Source organism: Pteropus alecto, unplaced genomic scaffold (assembly GCF_000325575.1).
Source record: "Pteropus alecto unplaced genomic scaffold, ASM32557v1 scaffold170, whole genome shotgun sequence".
NCBI classification, from domain to species: Eukaryota; Metazoa; Chordata; class Mammalia; order Chiroptera; family Pteropodidae; genus Pteropus; species Pteropus alecto.
Genome location: NW_006429634.1, coordinates 2,199,194 through 2,225,061, shown reverse-complemented (window position 1 = coordinate 2,225,061; position 25,868 = coordinate 2,199,194). Strand labels below are relative to the sequence as shown.

Sequence of the window (25,868 nt, the reverse complement as noted above, 5' to 3'; positions counted from 1 at the left end):
ATAAATAATCCATATATAGGAATATTACTCAGCAACATAAAAAATGAACTACTGATAGAGGCAACAACATGGATAAATCTCAAAAGCATTAGTATAAGTGAAAGAAACCAAATACAAAGGAGTATATACAAGATGATTCCATTTATTTGAAGTTCTAGACAACATATGGTAATAGAAAGTGAAGTTGGGGGATTGATAGCAAAGTGTGAGGGAACGTTTTAGGCTAATGGATATGTTTTCTTTCTTGATTGCAGTGCTTTGTGGTTATATATACGTATGCATTTGTCAAAACTTATTGAGCACAACTCTTAAAACACATATGTTTATGTTGTATTAAATATTTCAATAAAATTAATTTTATAAAAGAAATACAAATGACTTTTAAACATGAAAAATGCTCAATCTCACTATAAATAAATAAAAATTAACACTACACTGAAATACGCATTCTCACCTATCATTTAGTAAAAATACAAAAGTTTGACAATGTATTCAGTTGGTGAATTTTTTAGGAAACTGGCATTTCTGTATCCAGAAATGGTACAATATCTACTGAGTAGTATATGGCAATATCTACCAAAATTACCAATGTATCTACCCTCTAACCACAATATCCCATTTCTGTGACTCTATCTTACTGAAACACCTCTCTATATATGCAAAGGACTGGAAACAACCCAAGGGTTCATCAACAGAGGACTGGTTAAATAAATTATAGTACATCCCCACAACAGAATGCTAGACTGCTCTAAAGAATAAGAAAGATACCTTTTTATGATATGGAAGGATTTCCAGGAGCATTTCAGTAAAAAAAAGAGAAACTAAGAAAGGAGGAAATCTGAATAATACTCAAATTGCTTGTATTTGAATAAAGAAATACTGGAAGGATAAATAAGAAACTAATAAAAATGGTCACCAATAAATCAACTTGCTTTAAATTATAGCAACATTGGGTTCTTTGGGAATAATTTTGGTAAAAGTTACTGAAGTCCTACCTGGAAATTCCTTCTCTCCTTCTCTCCCTCCCTCCTTCCTTCCCTTCCTCTCTCTCTCTCTACAAAAATGCACTATTTGCCTGCAAGAAGGTTTTAGAAGACAGAAAGGATACTAGTTCCTTTGCTAGGGAGCCAAGAAATCCTATGGCTTTAATTTTCCTGATACCTAAGAGGTCTGGGATATATGGCCCAGGGAGTTACAATAAAAACATTGACAAATAATGAGGTTCAAAGTATTAAATATGTTTATTGGGCTTTTATATTGTTTTGAGAATTGCTGTGCATACTCTTTCCTCATTTGCTACTTGGGTTGTTTACCTTATCCTTGCTAATTGGTGTTAGCTCTTCATATAATAAAAATGCCTGTTGCTTATATGTAATAAATGCTATTGTCCTTGGTCGGGGTAGTGGGAGAGCTCTGGTGAATAATATCCCTCAGAAACAAGGGATATCACTCATTTTAGTTTTGTCAGAAGAAAGGATGCCCCAAAGCAGTCTAGCTCCTTGGCCTGAATGTCTGAAACAGCCTTATCTAAAACACATTGGTTCTTGTTTCAATTTGTCTTTAGTTAGATCACTTTGCCTACCACTTCAGAGGCCGATCATGCTGAAAAGACTAGACACTGTACGCACTGGATCCTAATGTATTCTCTACGATATTTTACTAAGTTCAGTGTGGTTCCAACTCCCCATTCCCTCACCATTGGTCGTTTCTACAAATCAATTCTATTTTGATGATTAAAAATACCCAAATTGGTTGCATCGTTGTAAGAGTCTCTTTGTCTTTAAAGAAACAATCCTTTATATTCTTCATATTCATTGTTCCCTAAGTGGCAGAAGTGAATAGATACACATCCTCTTTGCCCCAATTTCTTCCTCCATTCTAACTGGCTGAGCAATAGAAAAAGACAGGCAATAAGAAGAGAGCCAATGATCAGCATCAATTGCTCTGGTGCACTGTAAAAATGTGACTCCCTTAAAAATTAGAAATCAGAAAACAAAAGAACATAAAAATACCTGTGCTTTCTGTTCATCATCCACAGTTTTCCCAGGGGAGTGGTTTCCAAGTTGCTTATTCTCTTGAGATTCACAAATGTCTCCTTTAAGTCTTTCAACCTAAAATACAAAAGTTGGAAGTGGGGAGCTTCTTTGTTTTTAAAATATACAACTAATGCATGAACATATTCTTCATGTAGAAAATTCAGACAACACAGAATTAATATTTTCTTTCACATAACCTTATCCCACAATCTCTTTCCTCTTTTCAGAAGTAATACTTTTTGCGATATACCTTTCCTGAAGTTTATCTCACATACACATATAAATATATATCAGTATTAGATATGTAAATTTATAAAGACAACTTGATTGCAGTTTTAAATTATGATAAAATATATGGAGCATAAAATTTACCATGTTAACCATTTTTAAGTATACAGCTTAGTAGCATTAAACATATTCAATTATGAAACCATCATCATCATCCATCTCCAGAATTCTTTTCATCTTGCAAAACTGAAACTCTAAACTCATTAGACAATAGCTTTTCATCCTGCCCTTCCCCCTAGCCCTTAGAAACCACCATTCTATTTTGACTACCCTAAGTACCTCAAATAACTGAAATCATACACTATTTGTCTTTTTTGTGACTTGCTTATTTCATTTAGCATATTTTCAAGGTTTGTCTATGTTGTAACATATGTCAGAACTCCCTTTTTAAAGATAAACAATATTCCATTGTATGTATATACCACATTTTGTTTATCCATTCATCTGTCAATAGAAACTTGGGTTGCTTCAACCTTTTAGCTATTGTGAATAACAATGTTATGAACATAAGTGTACAAATATTTGATAAAGTCCCTGCTTTCAATTCTTTTGGCTATATACCCAGAAGCAGAATTGCTGGATTGTATGGCAATTCTATGTTTAGAAAGTACCACATTGTTTTCCACTGTGGCTTCCCCCTTGTACATTCTCATCAATAATGTACAAAGGTTCTAATTTCTCCATATCCTCATTAACATTTGTTATTTTTTGTTGTTTTGATCACAGCCATCCTAATGGGTATTTATTTATTCTTGCAACAAAATTTCTTGAGCACTTGGTATATGCCAGGCCTTGTGTTACAGACACTAGAGATATTACTGTGAAATGAATGTAAACTAAAATTGAAGAGATATATATCCAGAACTTGAAAGTATATATTAAAAACCAATAAATTGCTAAGGAGAAATAGTTTAAAAATGTAATGCAACTAAGGGTGTAGTATTAATAATCTCAAACTTATCCAATATAATAGAGTAATAATTTCTATTTGGTAAATGTGTTAAGTATAAACTATTATCTAAATCATTATTAAAAAGAAAAATCCTAAATTGCCACAATAGCAACAAGATTACTGTTCAGCATAGATAATTAGGATGTATAATATATAAATACTGATAGAATGCATTCAGGTTAAAGTATGCATCTTCCTGGGATGCTAGATCCACCAGTCTCCGTCCTCACTAATGACCAATAGGTGACATATATCTATGTTGCTCCACTGTTGATTGTTATTCTGTACACATTTAAATAAATTCAATGAACAAACTAAATTAAATACTTACCACTTCTCCAAACACTTTTTTTTCTGAGTTAAGTGATCGAACCCGATTTCTTAAAGCCAGGATTTCCTCATCTAGTCTTTGATTGTGTTCCTTTGCTTTCTTTAGGTCAACTGAATCTAAAACAGAGAGAAGAACTCAGTCTACTCAATGGGATCAAAGTTTTAATTTGGGAGTACTAACTCTAAAACTGAAGAAAGTGCTATTTCCTGCCCTTCTTGTCATGTCTCTGCATATGTGATTCTCTGCACAAGAGTGCCACTAGACTGTCAAGTCCAGCCCTGGAATATTCTACCAACCTAATGAAACAACAGAATGTTTTTTATTTCTCACATCAAGACTAATAAATTGGAATTTTTGAGTGTGGGGTTTCCAGCAATAGAGGTTCTTCCAGGACCTGGAATTTTAAAATGATTGAGCCTACCTTCTAAAAGTTAAATGACAGACAACGATCTTCCTGGCTTCCTTGTCGTCTTGTCTCTTAAACAGCTCATATACTCATAGATACTTCTTTTCAACTCATAACAGCAAGGCCCCCATAGATGACTGAAGTAGTGAGCTAGGAGCAGTGAATGGACAGATTTTCCAAGTTAAATCAAGTTAATTCATCAAAGCCATCTTTCTGCGTGTAGCGCCACTGCCATGAAAATGGTAGCCCACTCTCAGCTTAGCACTTCATGTTAAGACTTGCTCCTTCTTGCACTCATCAAAGTTTCAATAACACACACTTGCTGCCTGTAACTTTCCTGAATTTGTAGTGGTTTCCTGTTAGCCATTTTTCAGGTATGTTTCCCTTATTTTTCTTTTGCTGCTTTAAAGTCTTTTTGTTTTCCTTCTTCATTGCCTGTTTTGTATTTAACTTGTATTAATTTTTTCTTTCTTCATTTTTTTCTCCCTTGCTACACTCTTTTTCCTTCTTAGTATGTAATTTTTTTAAAATTTACATACATACTAAATGCTGAAAACATCAAAAAGAAATTAAATTATTTATAATCAATATATATAAAACATATATAATATATGTATAACATAAATAAGATATATTCACAATCCATTTATATATGATTTGTTCTATTTTGGCCTATGCAATTAAAAAAATTTAAATGTTATACTGTCTGCAATGTTATTGTCTGCAACTTTACGAGTTGCAAATATATCATGAATATCGTGACCGGATAATCTTTATAAAGTCATTTTCCATTTTGTATTTGGAACTATTTTATAATGGAGGTTTAATTTATATATAACATAATGTACATATCTTAAGTATTCATTCAAATCAATGAACTTTGACAATTTTATATATCTGCGAACTTCCCTCCAAAAAAGATATAGAACATTTCCATCACCCCATAAAGCTCCCTCACATCTTTTTCAGTCAGTTCTCCACTCCCACTTTCTCTCACAACCATTTCTTTATCACTTCTATCACCATAGGTTGGTTTTGCTTGTTCTTGGTTTTCATATAAATGAACTCTTACAATATACATGTTTTTTTGTGTCTGGTTTATTTCTCTCAATATATATAGTTTTTGGATTCATCTGTGTTGTATCAATACTTTGATCCTCTCTATCCTTTAGTCCATCTTATTAACGTATCACAATTTGTTTATCTATTCTCTCATTTTGTTCTGCATAGTATGTCCAAATGTGCCATTATTTGTGTTGTTTTTCCCCTACTAATGAAGAATTAGGTTTGTTGACAATGTTTACTCTTATAAACAATTCCAAAATCATTATATTTGTTCATTAATCTTTAGGTGCTTATGGCATTATTTCCAAAGTAAATAAATAAATAAGGCCCAGAAATGGGACAGCTGGATCAGAGCACCTGTGCATTTAAAAAATTTAATAGACACTGCCAAATTATTCTTCAAAAAGGTTGTACGGAAAGTCCTAACTTGACATCATTGATAGGTTCTTGGAAAATGTGACTTTAAGTGAAACAATATATCATGAAGCCAATTTTACCATAGGATAATTGACATAAACAAGAGTGAAGTTCCTATGGCATATTTCCGGTCACAAAAACATCACCAAACTTCTAAATAAAGACCCAAAATGTTTTTAACATTAAACGCTGAAATAAATGTGAATTGTATATACATTTAAGAAAGATTAATAAAAACAATATGATTCTTTTCCAACCTGCTTATTCAAGTTTAGGGTTGAGGGTGGCCTGTGCCAGTCACCGCTACTCAGGGCGCAAAGCAGGAACCCACCCTGGACAGGATGCCCTTCAGTTGCAGCGCCACTCACACACACACCCACACTCGCTCAGACTGGGGCAGTTTAGACATGCTAATTCATCTCACTGTACATCTTTGTGGTGTGGGAGGAAACTGGAGTACCCAGGAAAAACTCATGCAGATATGGGAGAACGTGCAAACTCCACACAGATGGTGTCTCTGGCTGGAGTCATTATTTTTTTCCTCATCAATATTAAAACAAAATGACATTGAATAAAACAATGACACTGACCCTTTCTCCATACTGGATGTTATTGGTATATTTAATTTTCACAAATCTTAAAAATACAGTTGAATATGGACTATTTTAAATAGGTCACTAAAATCAGTTGGGAAGTATTCTCTCTTCTTCAATTTTCTGGAAGAGTTTATGTAAAATCAGTATTATTTATTTCTTAAAAGTGTTTTAGAATTCACCAGTGAAGCCATCTGAGCCTAGAGTTTTCTTTATGAAAAGATTTTTAACTAAAAATTCAATCCCTTGGTAGACTTAGGGTTATCTATTTCTCCTTGAGTGAGATTTGGTAGTTTGTGCCTTTCAAGGTATGAATCCATCTCATCCATGTCATCAAATTTATTGTGATAAAGTTGTTCAAAATATTCCCTTATTATCCTTTTGATCTGTAGAAATGTTCTCTATCATTTCTTATATTGGTAATTTGTGTCTTCTCTTATTTTTTCGTGAACAATCTAGTTGGAAGTTTACCAACGTTATTGACCCTTGCAAAGAACCAGCTTTTGCTTCCACTAATTTACTCTTAATGTTCTGTTTTTAATTTTTTTGACTTCTATATATTTTTTTATTATCTCCTTTTTGCTTGCTTTGGATTTAATTTGCTTTCATTCTCGGTGTTTAAGGTAGAAGCTTAGATTCTTGAGTCCTTTTTCTTGATTTCTGGTATAAGCACAGAATGGCATAAAATTCTCTCTAAGCACTAACTTAGTTGCATCCCACAAATATCAATATTGTGTTTTCATTTTTATTCAAATTAATTCATAAAATATTTTCTATAATCCCTATTAATTTTTTCTCCAAAGGCTTTGCAATTTAGAAATATCTTGTTTAATTTCCAAATATTTTGAGACATTCTAAACATACTTTTGTTATTCCTTTTTAGTTTAATTCTATTATGGTCAGAGAACATAATCTGTATTTCGGTTCTTCTGCATAAATTTGCTTTATGACCCAGGATGGTCCTTCTTTCTGAAAGTTCCATCTGTAGTTGAAAAGAATATAATATTCTGGTGGTTTTCTGTAATTATCAATTAGATTATGTTGGTTGGCAGTGTTATTCGGTTTTTTATATCCTTACTGATTTCGTTTACTTGCTCTATCAATTACAAAGAAAGCAGTGTTTATTTTAGAATTGCATTCATATATTTTTTAAAAGGAGGATTAACAATTACAATGTGTGTGGGTTTACCCCCACATATCTAATCAATTCTCAGATACCAGCTGGGTGCTCTATAATTCAACTCAATTCTGATACTATCTACCCAGAAATAGTATCAGATTCCACAGGTTAAGGACTCAGAACCACAAGTCCCAGTTACTAGATAATTGGTTTATTATAAAAGGATATAATTCAGGAATAGCCGAAAGGAAGAGATGCATAGGGGCAAGATATGGGGAAAGGGGTGCAGAACTTCCATGCTCTCCCTGAGAGCACCACTCTCCCCAAATCTCTACATGTTCACCAACCTAGAAGCTCTCCGAACCCTTCTCTTTTGGGTTTTTGTGGAGGCTTCATAACATAGGTACAACTGACTAAATCATTGGCCATTGGTGATTGAACTCAATTTCCAACCCCTCTGCTTTTTCAGTAGATGAGGGGAAAGTTTGGGGGTGAAAAGAGGAGTGGATGAGGGCAGGGGGCGTGGACCTAAAGTTCCAACTTTCTAATCACACATTTGGTTGACTCCCCTAGTAACCACTTTCCAACCTTTGACTACCTAGGATCTCTCCAAAAGTCCTCGTTAACATAACAAAAGATGCCTTTATCCTTCTCATTGCTTAGAAAATGGCAAAGGTTTAGCAGCTCCTGTGCTGGAAATGTGGACATTGATGAAATATACATTTCCTATTTTAAATCATAATATCATAGGGGAAGACTAGTTTTAGAATTATTTAAAACTAGTAAGCATATTTAAAATTTTTGTAGTTGTTACATTACAACACTCAAATTTCATTATATTAATTATAGCTGGTAGCATTTTTACATAGTCAAATTAGGGTCAGATTAACTAAATCATCACTAATTCTAAATCTATTGGCTTCTCCGAGAAACAAATAGATGTGAGGTGTGGTCAAATGCATTATAAAGTGTGTTGACTTCAGCTGTTCCAGTAAAACATGTATTATTTGTGTTGGCCACAGGTTTTAGATTAGACATATATGAGTTCACATACAAGCTCTAGTACTTAGTGTAGCTAGTGGCTAATTCACTTAACCTTGCCATGACTGTTTCTTTATCTATGTAATTGTAATAATAATACTCATTATTTGAAATTATTGTGATTAGAGCTAATGTATGTAAAATGCCTGGCAGAGTACCTGTTACTTAGTGAGCAACAAGTGGTAGTAATAGTAATAGTAATAGAAATCATAATAGCTCTAAAAGTACTATTATTATAATTGTTAAATAATATTATTTTAAAACATCATTTAATGTTATATGATTGTTTAATGTATTATTAAATATTATATCTGCTAAAATGACTCACCATTTTCTCTCAGCTTTGTCAAATTTTCTTTCAATTCTTCAATTTCTAGTTGAGCCTTCTTAAGTGCAGAATCTAAAAGAAAAAAGATTTGAATAAGGAGTAAATGACTACTGTAATAATCAAATTTAAAATGACTCTATTTTTAGAAAATTTTCTTTCTGATGCCTATCTTTTGAATTTCTATATAAATGTCACCTTCTCCAGAAAGCTCTTCCAGACTTCCCTCTTAGTGTTCCTACTGTACCCTACATTTATCCCTATCTCTGATCATCTAACCTCGTAATCTTTCTTGTAATCTTTCTGTTTCCCTAACCAGATTCTATGCTGAATAGTTCGGACCACTACAAAAAACAGAAGTTTTTAAGCACAGTACTACCAGTTTAGTAAAAAGAAATTACACCCAGAAATACTTAAAATTAATTCCTGCAATTAAGAATATTTAAAATTTTATCAGTAGCTGCTAGAAATATCTAAATAGCAAAATTTCAGGAAATAGGTTTTGGTATACTAGTCAATAATTGTATGAGGATGTCATGGCTCAAAATGGACGTCACCAGAGAGCTTTTTGCCAACGCTACCCTATACATATAGATGCATATATATATGCATCTGAGTCAATTGGATTTGAGTTCTTTAATCGAATTTTTATTATTTTGCCTCTTGTGGTCTACTCATTACCAGTGATATGGCTGGTGGTCTTCCTATACTGTCAAGATGAGGAAACTCCCAGACGTAAGAGACTACCATGAATCTTATAAGCGGTCATTCCTAACATGGGGCAATATCCAGAAGAAATCAGGCACAAACTTCCAAGAGACTTCTCCCAGTGGATCACACAGGATGTGCTTAATTTCTCTAGCAACAAATTGACAATACATGTGAAATGTTGTCTGCAAGAGAAGTTCATTATAGACTCAGTGCCCAAAGTTTTTAATGGGGGCTGGTCACATGTACACCATCTTCTGCCTAGGACATACCAAAATTCCAGGCTCTCAGAAGGAAACCAGGTTTTCAGCAAAAACCACATTGTTTGTATAAACAGCTTAGGCACGGTGAACCACTATTATAAGTTAGGGTATGGTGGGAATGTTTCTGTAATCCAAGTTCCCAGATGCTAGCCAAAGGCTAACCTTATAAGCAGGACTTTCTAAAGATAGCAGTGTCAGGTCTTCTATGTTAACTATTTCCTCCACAGAATGGATATACCAGATTTTGTTTAACCACTCACCAACTGAGACTTTAGGGTTGTTCCTACCTTTTGGCTATTATAAATGATAGTGCTCTGAATATACACACACTAGTCTTTTTGTGGACATATGTTTTTACTTCTCACGGGTAGATACTTAGGAGTGGAACTGTTGGGTCATACATTAAATATCTTTGAGATATCTTCACCATTTTACATTCCCATCAGCTAGTTATAAGGGTTCCAATTTCTCCACATCCTTGCCAACCTTGTTATTATCTTTTTTATTATAGCCATGAATGTCAAGTGGTAATAGTAGTGGTTGTAAAGTAGAATCTCATTGTAGTTTTAACTTTCACTCCCCTAATGACTAATGATATTGAGCATCTTTTCTTGTGCCTACTGGCCATTCATATATCTTCTCCAAAGAAATGTCTACTCAAATATTTCATTCATTTTTAAATTGGGCAGTCTTTTTATAATAATATAAAATAATTCTTATAATAACACAAAATACATAAGAATTCTTTACGTATTCTGGATATAAGTCCTATATCAAATATATGATTTATAAATATTTTCTCCCAGTTCATGGACTGTCTTCACTTTCTTAAAAATACAGAAGTTTTTGATTTTAAGTCCAATTTATTAGTTTTTCTCTCATCACTTTTGCTTTTGGTGTTGTAGCTAACATATATCATTGCCTAACCCAAAGGCATGAAGATTTACTCCTAAGTTATCTTCTAACAGTTTTATAGGTGTAAGTCTTGCATTTAGCTCCATGGTCCATTTTGAGTTAATTTTTATTTAAGTGTGAGGTAGGGGGCTGTATTATTTTGAAGTAAATCCCAGACATCATATCACTCATCTTTAAATATTTAACTATCTATCTTTAAAAGACAAAGACTCATTTTAAATATAAGCTCAGTGTCATTATGTATGGTTAAGGAAATTTAACAATAAATATCCAATAAGTATTCAAACTTCCAATGATTCATAAATTTGTTTAAAACAAAATCCAGTAAAGGCCACACATTATATTTGGTTAATAAATCCTTTAAAACTTTTAAAATTCCTCTTTTTCTTACAATTTATTTATTGAATAATAAATATTTAACATAAATTATTTTTATTCTTGAAAAAGTTTTATTGTTTCCAAAACTTTTCATTCCATCCAGATTTTTGGATGTGATATAGATAGAACTAGTGAATTAACTAAAATAAAGCCCCCTTCATTTAAAAGAGTCAGTTGGTTGAAAGAAGTAGGCTAATACTTGGGAAACACTGTCATGAAAAACATATACCTAGAAATTAATTCTGGCTATAAATTGATGACTCAAGAAGTTACACATAGAGTACACATTGATATTGCATATGATAGTTTAAAAGGACTTGCAAATTCAGCTTCCCAAAAGTCCCCAGTTTACTCACTGTGGAGACAGCTTTCAGTGAATAACTTAGGATCTACTAGACCAACCAACTGCTGATGGAACAGAGTGCCATGTGATTGTGTTCTGTTATGTCCAAATGTAACTATGTAATAGGTGTCCTGCTTTTCCTTTTTCCTTCTTTATTGAAAGCAGCAAAGACTGCTTCTCATCATACTCATATAGCCAAATTTCTTTTTTAAAAATCTGGGTTTACTGAGGTATAATTTGCATATAGTAAAATTCACCCTTTTAAATGTACGGTTTGATGAATTTTGACAAATATATACAATTGTGTACCCACCAACGCAATTAGGATATAGAATAATTCTACTTTCTAAAAATTTTATTTGTATTCACTGTTTAAAATGCATTCTTAACAAACTCTCAAGGCTCCTGATATTTTTTGTTTTTAATGATTGGCAGAATCATTATTATTTTATACATATAAACATAAAGTGTATAAAATAATACTTATTTAAACATTTTTAAACTTTATACTAAAATAAATTATAGATAAAGCAAAGATTGAAATATAAACAATAAATCATAAAAGCACTGAAATAAACCAGCAGTGAATATTTTCAATAATGTTGTAGTGATGTAGAAAAGGCTTTACACATGAAAACCTAGAAGCTATAAAGAATAACTCTGTTAAACCTGACTTGATATATATTAGTGTTTATGTCAAAAAAAACCAACATCGCATTATAACCAATGCAATGGTCACATCCAAAATATAGAAACGGCCCCTATAAATTAATAAAACATAAACATGCAAACCAATAGAAAACAAAAATGAGATTGAGCAGGAACTTCACAGAATAGTATCTCCAAATGAGCAACAACAGCCAACATATGGAAGGGTTTTCAACTTCTTTAGCCATCAGGGAAATACAAATAAAAACCACAATTAAATACCACTACACACTCACCCAAAAGGGTAAAGTTAATAAGACTGACAATACCAAGTACTGACAAAGAATGTGGAGCAAACAAAATCTCATATACAACTAAGAGCTTAAATTAATACAACTATTTGAAAAACAGTATGGCAGTAACCTACCAAAGTAAAACGTATTCAGAACCCTTTGATCCAATAATTCTACCCTTAGGTATATCACAGTCAGAAATATGTAAATAAGTACAAGAATATCCACAGCAGCACAATTCATAATAGACCACACCTGGAAACAATATAAATGTCTGTCAACAGTATAAAGAATAAAATATAGTATGTTTATTCAATGGAATAATTTACAAACGGCAAAAGTGAACCAACCAACTGTTGTTACAGGCAACAACATGACTGAATCTCACAAACATAAAGTTGAAGAAGAGAAATAAACTAAAGAATGCATACTGCCTGTAGTCAAAACTCAGGAATAATGTTGAAAGTCAGGATAGTGGTTATTTTTGGAGAGGAGAAAGGGTGTAGACATAGGGAGAAGGAATGAAGGGAGCTTCTGGGGTGCTGGGAATTTCTTGCTGGGTAGTGTATATTTAGGAGTTGTGTGGGTATATTTTGCTTATGCTTCAATAAAAATTTCTGGACACTGAAGAAAATAAGGCTATTTGTGAGACTTTTATGTGTTTCTTAAAAGATTATTTTTTTTCAATGTTATACTCTGAGAAAATAGTCAGAACGAATAGTCAGAAACATTTATCTGTAATCAAAGCTTACCTAATTTACTCTGTTCTTTCTCCTTTCTTTGTAATTCATCAGTGAGTCTTTGGATCTCTTCATGGGCCATCCCTAACCTCTTTACTACTTGTTCCACATCTCTCTGAAGGCAGTTTTGTGATGTTTTATCTTTTTCCAGGTCTTCATCGTGAGACTGAAATAAAACATAGTCGTCATAAAATAAAAAGTAAACGTACTCTTATATCATTGCACTATTTCCTGTAAGTGTTTGAAATCCAATAAAGAAAAGTAGCAGAGTATTTCATTTATGTGCATTTATTTTATTAGGTTGAACCATATAAAATTGGTGATATTTGATTATTTCTGACTTACAAATATATAATTTCATATGATTCAATCTATTTAAAAGAATATAGTTATGATTATTTAAAAAATAGAAATTTAACCATCAAAATGAATATCATTTGGCAAAAAAAATTCCTCATTTATATGGAACATTAAATACAGTTTGTAAAATGCTTTCACATAAAGTATTTCATTTAATTTCAAGATGTGAACACATTGAACAGGGATCAAACTATTTTAGAGTTCCTTTTCTGCAATTATTTTAAAAATAATTTAAAAGCTAAGGAAGAAATTCAGTCTCAATTATATTTTGCTTTTGATCCCCAAAATATGTATTAATTTTACAAATTTTTCTAAAAGACAAGAAAATAAGCAAATTACCATCTATATAGCAAAACCACTTTTAGTACACTGGTATATTTCCTTGCAGTATTTTTTATTCATATACATTTTTTACATAGTTATAATCGTAATCTATATATAAGTACCTGTCAGGCTTTTTCACTTAACATTATATGAGAAACACGTTTCCACATTGTTGTACAGATTTTGTAATGATAATTTTTAAAGGCTGTATAATGTTCCAGAGTGGGCATAACATAATTTATATAATCATTTAAACATTTGGTAGTTTCCAATTTTTGCTATTAAAAATAATACTATGATACACAGTTTCACCCATATGTGTATTTTTTTCTCATCTGGGTTACTTCCCATGGTTAAATTCCCAGTATATACTTCATTCACCAGATTTAGCTCTTAATAACATTTTCCCAGATCAAAAAATTAAATTCCATGAAAATTGAGTATATTTAAAATAATATGGTTTACATTTTAAAGGACTCTCCAAAAGAGGAGCTCCAAACATACTTGGAAAGAAGTATATACTACCCCAAGGTAATTTTTCAAAGAATATATAACATATATATAATATAATATATATAATATAAATTTGATATATTCACTAAAAATCAGCCATTGCATTAAATGAGTAATTGATTTTTTTCCTTCCCAAATGTTTGTGATGTGCTTGTACTTTTATGTATAATTTGATAAGTTTTACAGCGTGAATATATACATTTTAATATATTCAAACAAAATACTTTCATATATTATTCAGTCTTCATGAAAAAAATGTCATTTAAATAGAAAAAGCAACCACTTAGAAAAAGAGAGAGTACTGTCCAAACCATTTTTGAGGCTAGACAATGCATTCTCAATGAGACAAAATCACTCCCAAGGTAGCAAAAATTTGTTAGTGGGAGCAGGGGGAAGGAGCAAAAAATCTTACTCTTTTTATGTTTAAAACACAAATTGCCTACAGTACACAGACTGAAATACATCATATCTGTAGTATTGAATTTTCATGAGAGCGTGATTAGGAAAAATTATCTGAAAAGTCTTGTTAGGGGGCAATAATGAAAGGGTTTGGCTAATACTGGTTATATTTCCTTGCAGTATTTTTTATTCATATACATTTTTTACATAGTTATAATCATAACTATGTAAAAGAATACATAGTATAACACATTGATATTATACTCTGTTTTACATAGTATAACACATTGATATTATACTCTGATAAAGATAATACAAACAAGAAAAATCACAATTAATCTTACTCATAAACACAGCTGTAAAAACCTTAAAGAAAATTTTGTCAAATGTAATCTAGTAATATTTAGAAAGAATAACCATAAACGAGTTAGATTCATCTCAGGAATGCAAGATTGGTTTAACAGAAAAATTAATCAATGAAATTCTCACATTAACAGATTAAAGTTCTAAATTATTTCATAATCTCAATGGCTATAGAAAAAACATTTTGTAAAACTTAACATTAGTTCCTAATAAAAACTCTTCCCAAAGGAGGAATAAAAGAAAACTTTATTAATCCGATAAAGGGTGTTGTTAAAAACAAAAACCTCATATATTTAATAGCAAATTGCTGAATACTTTCTCTCCAATATCAATAATAGGACAAGTATGTCTGCTATTTGAGATAACACTAAAGATTCTAGCTAGTACAGTAAGGCAAGAAAAAAGAATGAAAAGGAATAAGGACTGGAAAGAAAGAAACAAAAGTATCATTATTCTCAGATAATATGATTATGCAGGTAGAAGAATTTTATACCTTCAAATAAATTATTAAAATGAATGAAAGATTTTAGCAAGATTGCTAGATATTAGATGTTAGGTCAATACATGAAAATAATGATACTTTTAAGTATCAGCAGCAGATAATTAGAAAATTAAATTCTGCATCCCAAAATATGAAGTACCTAGGAATACATGTAACAAAAAATGTGCAAGATTTTGTGAGAAAATTATAAAACTTTATTTGTATACATTAAAATATAAATAGACAAATACTCCATGATCACGGATCACATCAATATTTTAAGATAGTCGATTCCTCTCAAACTGATTTATAGATTCAGGGCAACCAAAACTCAAATTCCCAGAAGGCAAGGATTTCTTAAACAGGAAAGAAAACACTAACTGTAAAAGAAACTATTGATAAATTGGACTTTATTATATTTAAGAACTTTCATTCATTAAAAGACACTATTAAGGATGTTAAAAACACAAGCCACAGAGTAGGTGGAAAAAAGTATTTGTGATACACATAACTGGCAAAAGACTTGAAACCAAAATATATAGAGAATTCCTAGAAATCAGTAAGAAAAAAACAGACAACTCTATTTAATAATGGACAAAAGACTTAAACTGGTACTAACAAAATAGGAAATCCAACTAACCAAAATCATATTAACTCCATTAGTAATCAGGGAAATGCTAATTAAAACCAAGATGAGAAATCATTATGCACACCAACAGTTTAGCAAAAATTTAAAAGTCTGACAATATCAAGTGCTGATAATGAGCAAAGTTACTCTATTATACACTATTGGTGCCAGTGTAAATTGATACAACTACTTAAGAAGACAGTTTGACATTATCTGGTAAACATGAAGATCTACATACTCTCTAATACCCTAAATCTACTCCACAGTATATACCCTATACAAATGCATGCGCCGTGATACAGATATAAGATTATTCATAGCAGCATAATTGATAGATTATAATATGTTCATAATAGATATAAATTGAAAACAATCCAAATCAACATAGAATGGATAATGTTGTGCCATATATTCACACAATAGAATAATACACAGCAATGACAAGCTATAATAGGAGAAGGAAGGCAAAAGGTATCAACTTCCAGTTATAAAATAAATCATAGGGATGAAATGTACAGTGTGACGGCTAGAGTTGTAACGCTGTATTGCATACTTGAAAGTTGCTAAGACAGTAGATCTTAAAAGTTCTCATCGCAAGAAAAAAATTATGTAACTATGTATGGAGACAGATGTTTAACTAGATTTAATGTGGTGATCATTTTGCAATATATACAAATATTGAATCATTGTTATACACCTGAAATTAATATTATGTACGTCAATTAATACTCAAAAAATAAACAAAATGGAAAGAAACGTGTTTTACAAAAAAAGTAATTCCCAAAGTTGATTCCTTGTATATAATGTTCCAAAACAGGCAAAACTAGCACTGGATATATTATTTAGGGATGCGTCCCTTCATGGGGAAAAGGGGGCTGTGAACAGAAAGGTGTACAAAGGAAGCTTCTACAGGGTGAGCAATATTATATTCTTGACAGGACCATTGGTTACATGGGTATTTGCTCTATAACTATTTGTAAAACTACTTTTTAAGTTTTACCTTGTTTTTGCATACACATTATAGTCCACAATAAAATGTTTTAAAAAAAATCTTTGTTTCTGGCATTAAATGTTATCCTTTTGTTCTCTACCATCCAACAATAAAGTGGTTAAATAAATATTGATAATCCATTCAACAGAATACACAAGTTATCAAATAAGAATATGGCAAATCTATATGCACTACTATAGAAAGTGAAAACAATATGCATAATGGAGTACAATTCATATTTTGAATAGATGGAAATTTTCTAGAAGGATAAAAAAATTGTTGGCAGTGATAGCTTAAGAGTATGAAACTGAAGATTTGGGGTGAGAAGATATCTCATTTTTCATTCAATTTTATACTGCTTGAATTTTTGTTATAATATGCTTGTGCTAAGTTAGAAAAAAACAACAAAATAAGAACAAATGTTAAGTAAAATATAATTAGTATATAGATCAGGTCTTGCAAAATTCCTTGGGCTTCCAAGTCATCATATGTGGCTCCATTTTGGTTAGAATGACTCTCTCATCTACTTTATACACAGGTTGATTCCACATTAGCCTATGCAAAATATAACTAGGAAAGCAATGAAGTTTTTACGTTGTACGTTATAATAACATTTTATAATAACAAAAAACCTTTGGAGTATGTTTTAATTCTTTCTTTTTTAATGGGGAAACTATGACCTAAGAATGATGGGGTAGATAGTCTTAGAGTCATTCAAGACTTTACTCCAACCACATCCAATTTGTTTTATAGATTCCGCCTCTGTAATAACTCCTTAGTTCATCTTTCCTTCTCTACTTACACTCCGAGCCTTGTTTTTGGTTCTCATCCTTTAATTAATTATTATATAACTTCTCCTGAAATCCTTGCTTCCAATCTGGCCCCTATCCAATCTATCCTTCTACTGTGGCCAGAGTGATTTTTCTGTTTTTCTCCCACCCAACATGAAATCCAGAATAACTGAATTATATTTTGCTGGATTGTTTTGAAGCCTATTGGACAACTCCTCAGAATATGAACAAAAGTGAATGGTATAGAAAGAACACAGAACTGCAGTCTAACTTTATAATTTCCTAGTAAGCTTCAGTTTCTTTCTTTTTAAAATGGCAGGAAGAATAATACCTAATAATAATAGCTACAATTCATGGAATACTTTTTAGGTGTAAAGTATGTCTGTGAAATGTTTTATACATATTCTCTTGTGTAAACCTTACAAATCCCTTGGAATAAATTATTATCGTTCTCATCTTACAGATTAGGAATTTCAAGCTCAAAGAAGTTAAGTTACTTGCCCAAGGTAACATAGAGAGACAGTGCTAAAGGCAATTTTTCACCATTTGCCGAATGTTGAAGTTCATAATCTATTATGCTATACTGCTTTTGTTCTGAAGGAGCTACATTCTTCTTTAGGAGTTTGGGAAACAGATTGTCCTCTCAGAGTTAAATTTAAAAATCAACAAGTTGCCTATCTGAACTGAGATATGGAAACATAGCAGGGGGCTTTCTAAGCAACCTGAGAGAATTAACTCACTTAGAGAAAGAATCTGTCAGAAGGTACATAGATTAGTACTGGAAACATCAAAGAGTGATAAGAGAGTCAAAAGATGCCATTATTTACTCATCTAAGGGCTAGATACCCTGGTCCAGAAATAAGGGCAAGTATAGATAGCCCTATCGTGTAAATCTATCTTAGCTAGTACTATAAAAATTTAGAATCATTTGTTCACCAAGTAAACATATGATTAAAATTTGGCTTCCCATGTAGTGTGCCAGTAGGGAGCGAATGCAGCAGCTACAGGACATATTTGACTAGTTCCTCTGGCAATTATACTTCTAATTGTCAATTAATAAGCTGGTGTCTCTTTTTCTAGAAACTTCTCTGTGAGTTTAGTTAATATAAGCCCACCTTGAGAAGTAGATCCCCTCAAGTTTCTAAGCCAACAACCAAGAGAGCCAGAATGTCTGTTATTGGGACAAAGAGGAATTTACCAAGATAATGAAAGCCACCACTGGTTGATGGTCAACCAGTCAACTCTGGGCAACATCCTGTATATGTGCTCTGTTAGAAACAAATAAAGAGTGTTGCTACATTTCACACACTCAAAAATGTACACGGGAGTGCTTTGCAAACTATAAAGTGATATTCAAATGTTAGTTTTTTAATGTGTTAATTTAACGGACAATGAACAAAATCACTGGTGTCTTAAAATTTTATGTTATTAGCTCTTACTTCTTTCATTTCTTCCATGTCCTTCATTGAAAGCCCTTCTAGATTTCTGGTAGCAATCCTCAGCCTGTCCTCACTGTGCTTGAATAAGCTCCAGACAAAATAGAGTTCTTCTGTAGTAGCATGAGGTTCAATTCCTTCTTTCTTGAGAAGGTGAAGTACACCTTCCAATTGAATTTTTCCCTTGATAGAAGAAAGAAGCATATGTGTATGTATACACACACACATACACACACACACATATACAACATGATTGAGCATGCAAGAAATCTGATATGTATATCACCTAGAGTTAAACTCTCTACCAAGTATAGTTTAGTTTTCCTATTAATTAATGACTATGTTATCCAGTTATAATGAGCATTTACATGAAATAGCTAATACAAAAAATTAAAGCTTCGTATAGTTATATATCTTCTAAAATAAAAAACGACATGACATATACAATGCAAATGTATACTAGAGTGTTTTTTAAAAATACAAGCATTTATGTTTTCCAAGTTCTGAAGTGTGCAATTTAATAATCTGAAAATCTCATAAAGGTCCCTTGCAATGTTATAAATTCCAAAGCCTTTCTTCCCTCTATTGAATATTTAGAAATAAAAGGATTCCTCTGGAATCTAGAGAGCCTACTAATTCTGTACTATCTAGGGATTCTTTTGCTCTCGGAATATGTCTCATAATTTTTGCTGACTTTTAAGTCATTTAGACTCTCTTCTAAAACTTCTTGCTCTAAGCCTGCCATCAATATTGTCTTTAACTTTTTTAAGTTAAAAGTCGTCATGCTAACAAAGGAACAGGACAAACAAACAAAGACTCATGGACATGGACTATAGACTAGTGGTTATCAGAAGGCAGGGTTGGGGGAGGAGGGGGAAGGTAGACAGGAAAAAGGGGATCAAATATAGGGGGCTGGGGGAGGATGAAGAGGGTAAAGGGGATCAAATATATGGTAGCTGAAGGAAACTGGACTTTAGGTTGTAAACACATGAGAATATACAGATGTCAAATTATAATGTACACCTGAAAATTATATAATTGTATTAACCAATGTTTCCCCAATAAACTTAATTTAAAAAGTTTTTTTAATTAAAAAAAAATAGTCATGCTATATAACAGCCTGTACTACATGATGGGTGAAAGATAAGTGTCTGTTGATTGATGAAGTGGCATCCATGTGACTAGAACTACTAACCATGAATAAGACTTGCTGTTATAATCAAACACAGCTTTTAACCAAGTTAATCTGACTCAAATGGTAGTGATATGCATAACTATTATTATAGTGCAGCTAGCCCACATAACTAGATTCAGTTTTGCTTTCTTAATAGCAAAACTAAATTTTTATTATTTTTCTCCTTTCTTGCTAAGTTTTCCAGAGCCTTATTTTTACATCAATGGTTTTTGTTGATGATATATAGAATTTGAATTATCACCTGACAGTCACATTGAAAGAAAAAAGGACCCAGATCTAAATATTTATACCCCAATGTATCCTCCCCATGACCTACAGCTAAAAATCTTCTCATGCTCCTCCCTACCCAACCCGCCACCCTCCAGTCCCCACTCATATCCTCCTTCTCCCTACAAGGTCTCTGAGTACTGTTCAGTTATTTGTGGTTTTAGTCCTTGGTATCGGAGAGCCCAAGACACTAGGAATATATAGCATTCTATGAGGCCTATTTGGTAATATGGGAAAATGCTTATATTATAACGATAAGAGAAAAAGCAGAATGCAAAAGTATGACTACAGCTATAGGAACACCAGACACATAAAGAAAAGACTGGAAGTGAATATATCAAAATGTTAAAACAAGTTGTGAAAAACTAATGAGATTGTGAGTTATTAGAAAATAAATGTTAGAATTATTATAAGTCCTTGCTCCCAAAGGGTAGCACCATCTCCCTCGCTCCATGTTGTAGGGGTGGAATGGGAGAGTCTTAGGTTGGAGGATATTGAAAGGAAAAAAAGATGGGCGATATTGAGAATACTTTTGGATCCTTGGCTTCTGGGAAATTTGAGGGTATTGGAGGGTGAGCAGGAAATATAAGAGAGGGCTTGCTGGTCAGAACAGTGTAGGCTACAGATCAATATCCAAGTGAATGACTCATCCAAGTTCCTAGACTTGACCACCTTCCCAAAGCCAGTGATGTTTAATCTCCATCCTACTTAGCCATCCATCCCCATGGCCTAAACTCCAAATGTTGCACTCTGACCACCACCTTCTGTACTTCCTGCTTTGTGTGTGTGTGTGTGTGTGTGTGTGTGTGTGTTAAATATATGAACCTAAAATTCACCATTTTAACCATTAAGTGTAGAATTTGATGGCATTAAGAACATTCGCAATGTTGTGTAATCACCACTATCCATTTTTAGAAATTTTTCATTATCTCAAATATAAATTCTGTACCCATCAAACAATAACTTCCCATTTCTCCCCTCTTCTGGCCCCCAGTAATCTGTATTCTACTTTCTATCTCTACAAATCTCCCTATTCTAGGTACCTCATATAGGTGGAATCATATAACATTGATCTTTTTGTTTCTGGTTTATTTCACTTAGTATAATGTATTCAAGGTTCATCCATTTTATAGTATCTATCAGAATTTCCTTCCTTTTTAAGGCTGGATAATGTTTCATTGTATGTATTTTGTTTATTCATCTATTGATATTTGAATTGCTTCCACCTTTTGACTGTTATGCATAAAGCTGCTATGAACACTGGTATACAAGTATCTGTCCAAGTACCTGCTTTCAATTGTTTTAGGTATATACCTAGGAATGGAATTGTTCGATATATAATTCTATGTTTAACTTTTTGAGGAACTGCCATAAAAATATACATAATAGCCATACTAATGGGTGTGAAATATTTGCTCTCTGAAACTATATCTATTCTACAATTATTGTGAGACCCCCAGTTCCTGGACCATTATATCCTCTCTCAAACTACTACTCTGTGGTTTTCCCCCTCAAGCCTAAACCCAAGTGTTGATCATTTCAATCTCTCACCAGTGTCTTTAATTATCTTGTTCCTTGTCCTACCTTCCTTGCAAATCCTGGCTCTAGAAAAGTTTGTGACTATTCTCTACCTATTTTAGTTTGCTGAGTGCTAGTAGAGAAAAATAAAACAAATATGCAAACTGGAGTCACTAGAAACTCATGGTTTGCAGCCTGAGCCAAGCTCCTCTACTTGTATGGGTCATTCTAAGTATTCTTTACCAGCTCTGTTACCATTTTACTCAACAACTATTCAGTACTTCCACCTCTCCCCTCTTTTGCCAGATGACCTCCTCTCCCACAGCACTAGTAAAACTAAGGTCATCATAAAACTCAGTCGGCTTCTTCTCCTCTCACCAACATACTAACCTTCATCTTTAGACATGTCTTCTTTCTGTTTTCAATAGAAGAGCTTTCCATCCTCCTGACCAAAGCTAATCTCTTTACCTGTTCTGGATCCCACCCCATATTACTTCCTCAAGGAAGCTTTTCCTTTTCTGTATGATCATTATCTTCCTTTCTTGCCCTTAGCTTCAGTAATGTCTCTGATCTTTTAGAGATACAAAAATAACCCTTCTTTGATCCAGCCACATCCCCTCAAGCTATTGTTCTCTTTCTAATTTGTCCTCTAATTCACTGCATTTTGGCTTCTGCTTTTACCACTATACTCAAAATCAGTCAACAATGACCTCAAAATGCCAAATCCAACAGGACATGGTTCTGTTCTTTTTATATATGATCACTCTGCAGTATCTGTTCGCTCCTTTTTTGAAAGTGTTTCCTTTCTCTGTTCTGTGATGTCACTTTCTCCCGTTTTCACTCTGACCTCTCTGGCCTTTCCTTCCCTGTGTCCTTCCTGGACTCCTTTTCTTCAATAGACTCTTTAAATGCCACCATACCTAAGAATGCTGCCTTTGGCTCTCTGAATTTCTCACTATCATGGTAATTAATAGTTTGGGCATGGGAATCTGACATACCTTGGTTCAAACTATTGCTCCACCACTTTCTAGGTGTGACTTAGACAAGTCATCTATCTTCTTTAAACTCTGATTTTCCCAAGATAAAATGAATATAATAGTAATGCCTACCTCATTGGGTTGTTAGGAGGATTAAATAATAATCCATCTCTGCTACACTCCAGATCTATCTAGAAAAAGTGGCAAGAAACAGAAACACACTGAAGTTATAACAAATACGAGTGCATATGACAGAGAATGCCAGTTGTCCTTCAATATTTATTTATCCCTACTTCCACAGAAATAAGACATCTAATTGTTTGACAGATCATATGCCTGCCTACCCTGCTGCTAGATACAGCCATGTGACTGAGTTCTAAGCAATAGGATGTGTGCCACCTCTGGTGAGTGTCCTTAAAGGAATAGAGTGCTCTCTTCCTCACTCCTTCCTCCTTCCTACTGGTTGGAATGCAGACAAGATAGTTGAAGCTTGAGTGGCCATCCTGGACACCATGAGGTAGAAGTCACATGCCTTGATGATATCCTATTATCATGAAAAGAAATTTGAGTCTGACAATTTCAAGATACTGACCTAAAATCTAAACTGCTTACTTCTTGACTTTTACATGAAATACATTTCTAGCTTTTTAAAGCCATCATTATTTTAAGCTTTCTGTCTCTCATAGTCTACCAATCCCAACTACTAAAGGAGGGTTACTAAAAGAATAGGATACAAAGGCATATGCTACAAACTAAACATGGCTACATTGGAACTGGATATGGAACAGGACAGCCATTACTAGTCTGTGATGACCTACGAGGTCCTTCATTTCTGGGTTTCCTTATGAATCAGCTCTCATTAACTTACTCCTCTACATGGATGGACTTTCTCTGCTTGCTCATCAGCAAGGCTTAAAATAGCTATTCAGTTACTAAATCTATGTGACTTTTCAGATTGTCATTTCTGTTCATGATCTCTTAGTTCAAATTTATGAGACAATTATTTGTTGCTCACCCAATGAATTGTGACTGCCTCTCCAAAGTTAGTTGTATAATCCTCATTCAGTCAGTTGTGGCTGGAATGAGTTGGAAGCAGGGGTACAAATATGACCACCAAAGCCCAATCTTTAAGGCAGGATTGGCAGAGGTACAGAAATTTCAAAAAAAAGGACGTAGGATATGAAGGCAATATAAAAATGAGCCTACTATTTAAGACCAATGCATATCCATTGTCTCATGAACAACCCATCCATCTTTCTCTTAAAGCTGTATTTCAGTTTTAAAAAAATCACCATCAATGTAGTTTCCCAAGCCAGAAACTTGGGAGCCACCCTTAGCTCCTTCTTATTATTAACCCCATTCTCATGTACAACTGGTGCTGAATTTGTAGATAATACATCTTTTATCATTTTCTAATTCATTCTCTCTATGTCTAAGGTTGCTGCCTTAATATAGGCTCCCCTTACTATTTGCCTAGTTTAGTGTAATAGCATCCTTAACTGACCTCCCTGTTTCCAGGCTGGCCCTAGCCAATATGTACTCCACAAAGCTCTCAGACTGAACCTTCTGAATGCAAATCACTTGCTACTTAACATTCACATTGCTTTTAGGAAGAGTTCAAACCCCTTAACTTGGCAACAGAGATTCCTCACATTCTGGTTCCTATTCGCTTCTCTGGTCCTATCTTCTGCTACACCTTGACATTAGCCCTTTATGCAGTATACTTATTGATCCCCATTATGCTGCTTATATTTCCATGATTTTAAATATTTGGGTCTCTTTGCCTGTTCTGCTATGACATCCCAGAACTAACATGTTTCCAGTTGATTTATTGAGACCCAATGGTTGAGTAGTTTGAAAATTCTAAAAAAGCAGATCTTGAGGTAATATAAATCCATTCTTTGAATTATAAATGTTCTGACATCTAAACTGTGCCTAAAACTGCCCACATAACAAAGTATACGGGCATACTATTCTCTAAAAAGTAGATGCTAAATAAATGTTAAGTATTTTAAAAGTCCACTCTCTGGAAAGAAGCACATCTGATAGTGTTTGGGGGCCTTCAAAAACTTCTAGATGTAAATAATTAGGCTGTAAAGCTGTCAAAGCAAACTGAGACAGAGACAAAGAATTTTAAATAGGAAGAGGGCAAAGTGAATGGGTGAAGAATCATTTCTGCTTATTATTTCTCTTAGCAGGTACCCCCCAACTACAGCCTAGGACCACACCTCACGCTACAGCACATCTCCTGGCTCTGAGCAAAGGATGGGCTTTGGATCCCATGATCTTTGAGTGACACTAGGGAACAAAGGTAATAGCACAGCAACAAAAACTGAAATATCTGGTCAGGTTTTCACCCCAAACCTTCTTTCTTTCTTTTCTTTCTTCCTTCTTTCTTTTCTGTTTACATAGACAAAAAAAAAAAATTTAATTTACAGACATTTAAAATATAATACATATTATACACAGTTCTTCCTTTTCAATTCCCAGATAAAATGAGAAAAGTACTTTTCTAAAAAGTTAAAAACAATGTAGAAATGTTTAAATGATTAAAACAAAATTAAGGGAAAAAGGCAAAATGTACATCATAATTATCACTATGTAAAAAGGTACACACATAAGGATAGACACAGAACAGAAAAATGAACTGTTAATATGTTAGGGGCAGGGTTTCTCAACCTCCACACTACTTACATTTGGGCTGGCTAATTCTTTGTTGTGGGGGGATCTTCTGTGCATAGGAGGGCGTAGAGCAGCATCCCT

At 33.2% G+C, this 25,868-nt stretch overlaps 1 protein-coding gene across 17 annotated transcripts in view; it reads right to left on the bottom strand.

Moving 5' to 3' along the window:
• Positions 1-25,868, bottom strand: part of CCDC30 (coiled-coil domain containing 30) — a 101,910-nt gene that overhangs the window by 72,576 nt on the left and 3,466 nt on the right. For 5 of the 17 annotated variants that reach the window (XM_025050898.1, XM_015596788.2, XM_025050889.1 and 2 more), the window contains 5 exons: positions 19,152-19,331; positions 12,875-13,028; positions 8,578-8,649; positions 3,608-3,723; positions 2,013-2,111 (listed from right to left, as the gene is read on the bottom strand). In XM_025050898.1, coding sequence (XP_024906666.1) covers positions 2,013-2,111; positions 3,608-3,723; positions 8,578-8,649; positions 12,875-13,028; positions 19,152-19,331 — 621 coding nt within the window. Of the gene's footprint in view, positions 1-2,012; positions 2,112-3,607; positions 3,724-4,028; positions 4,164-8,577; positions 8,650-12,256; positions 12,389-12,874; positions 13,029-19,151; positions 19,332-23,237; positions 25,506-25,868 lie in introns of those variants that run through there. The other 12 variants (XM_025051080.1, XM_025051151.1, XM_025051084.1 and 9 more) reach the window with 10 other exon arrangements.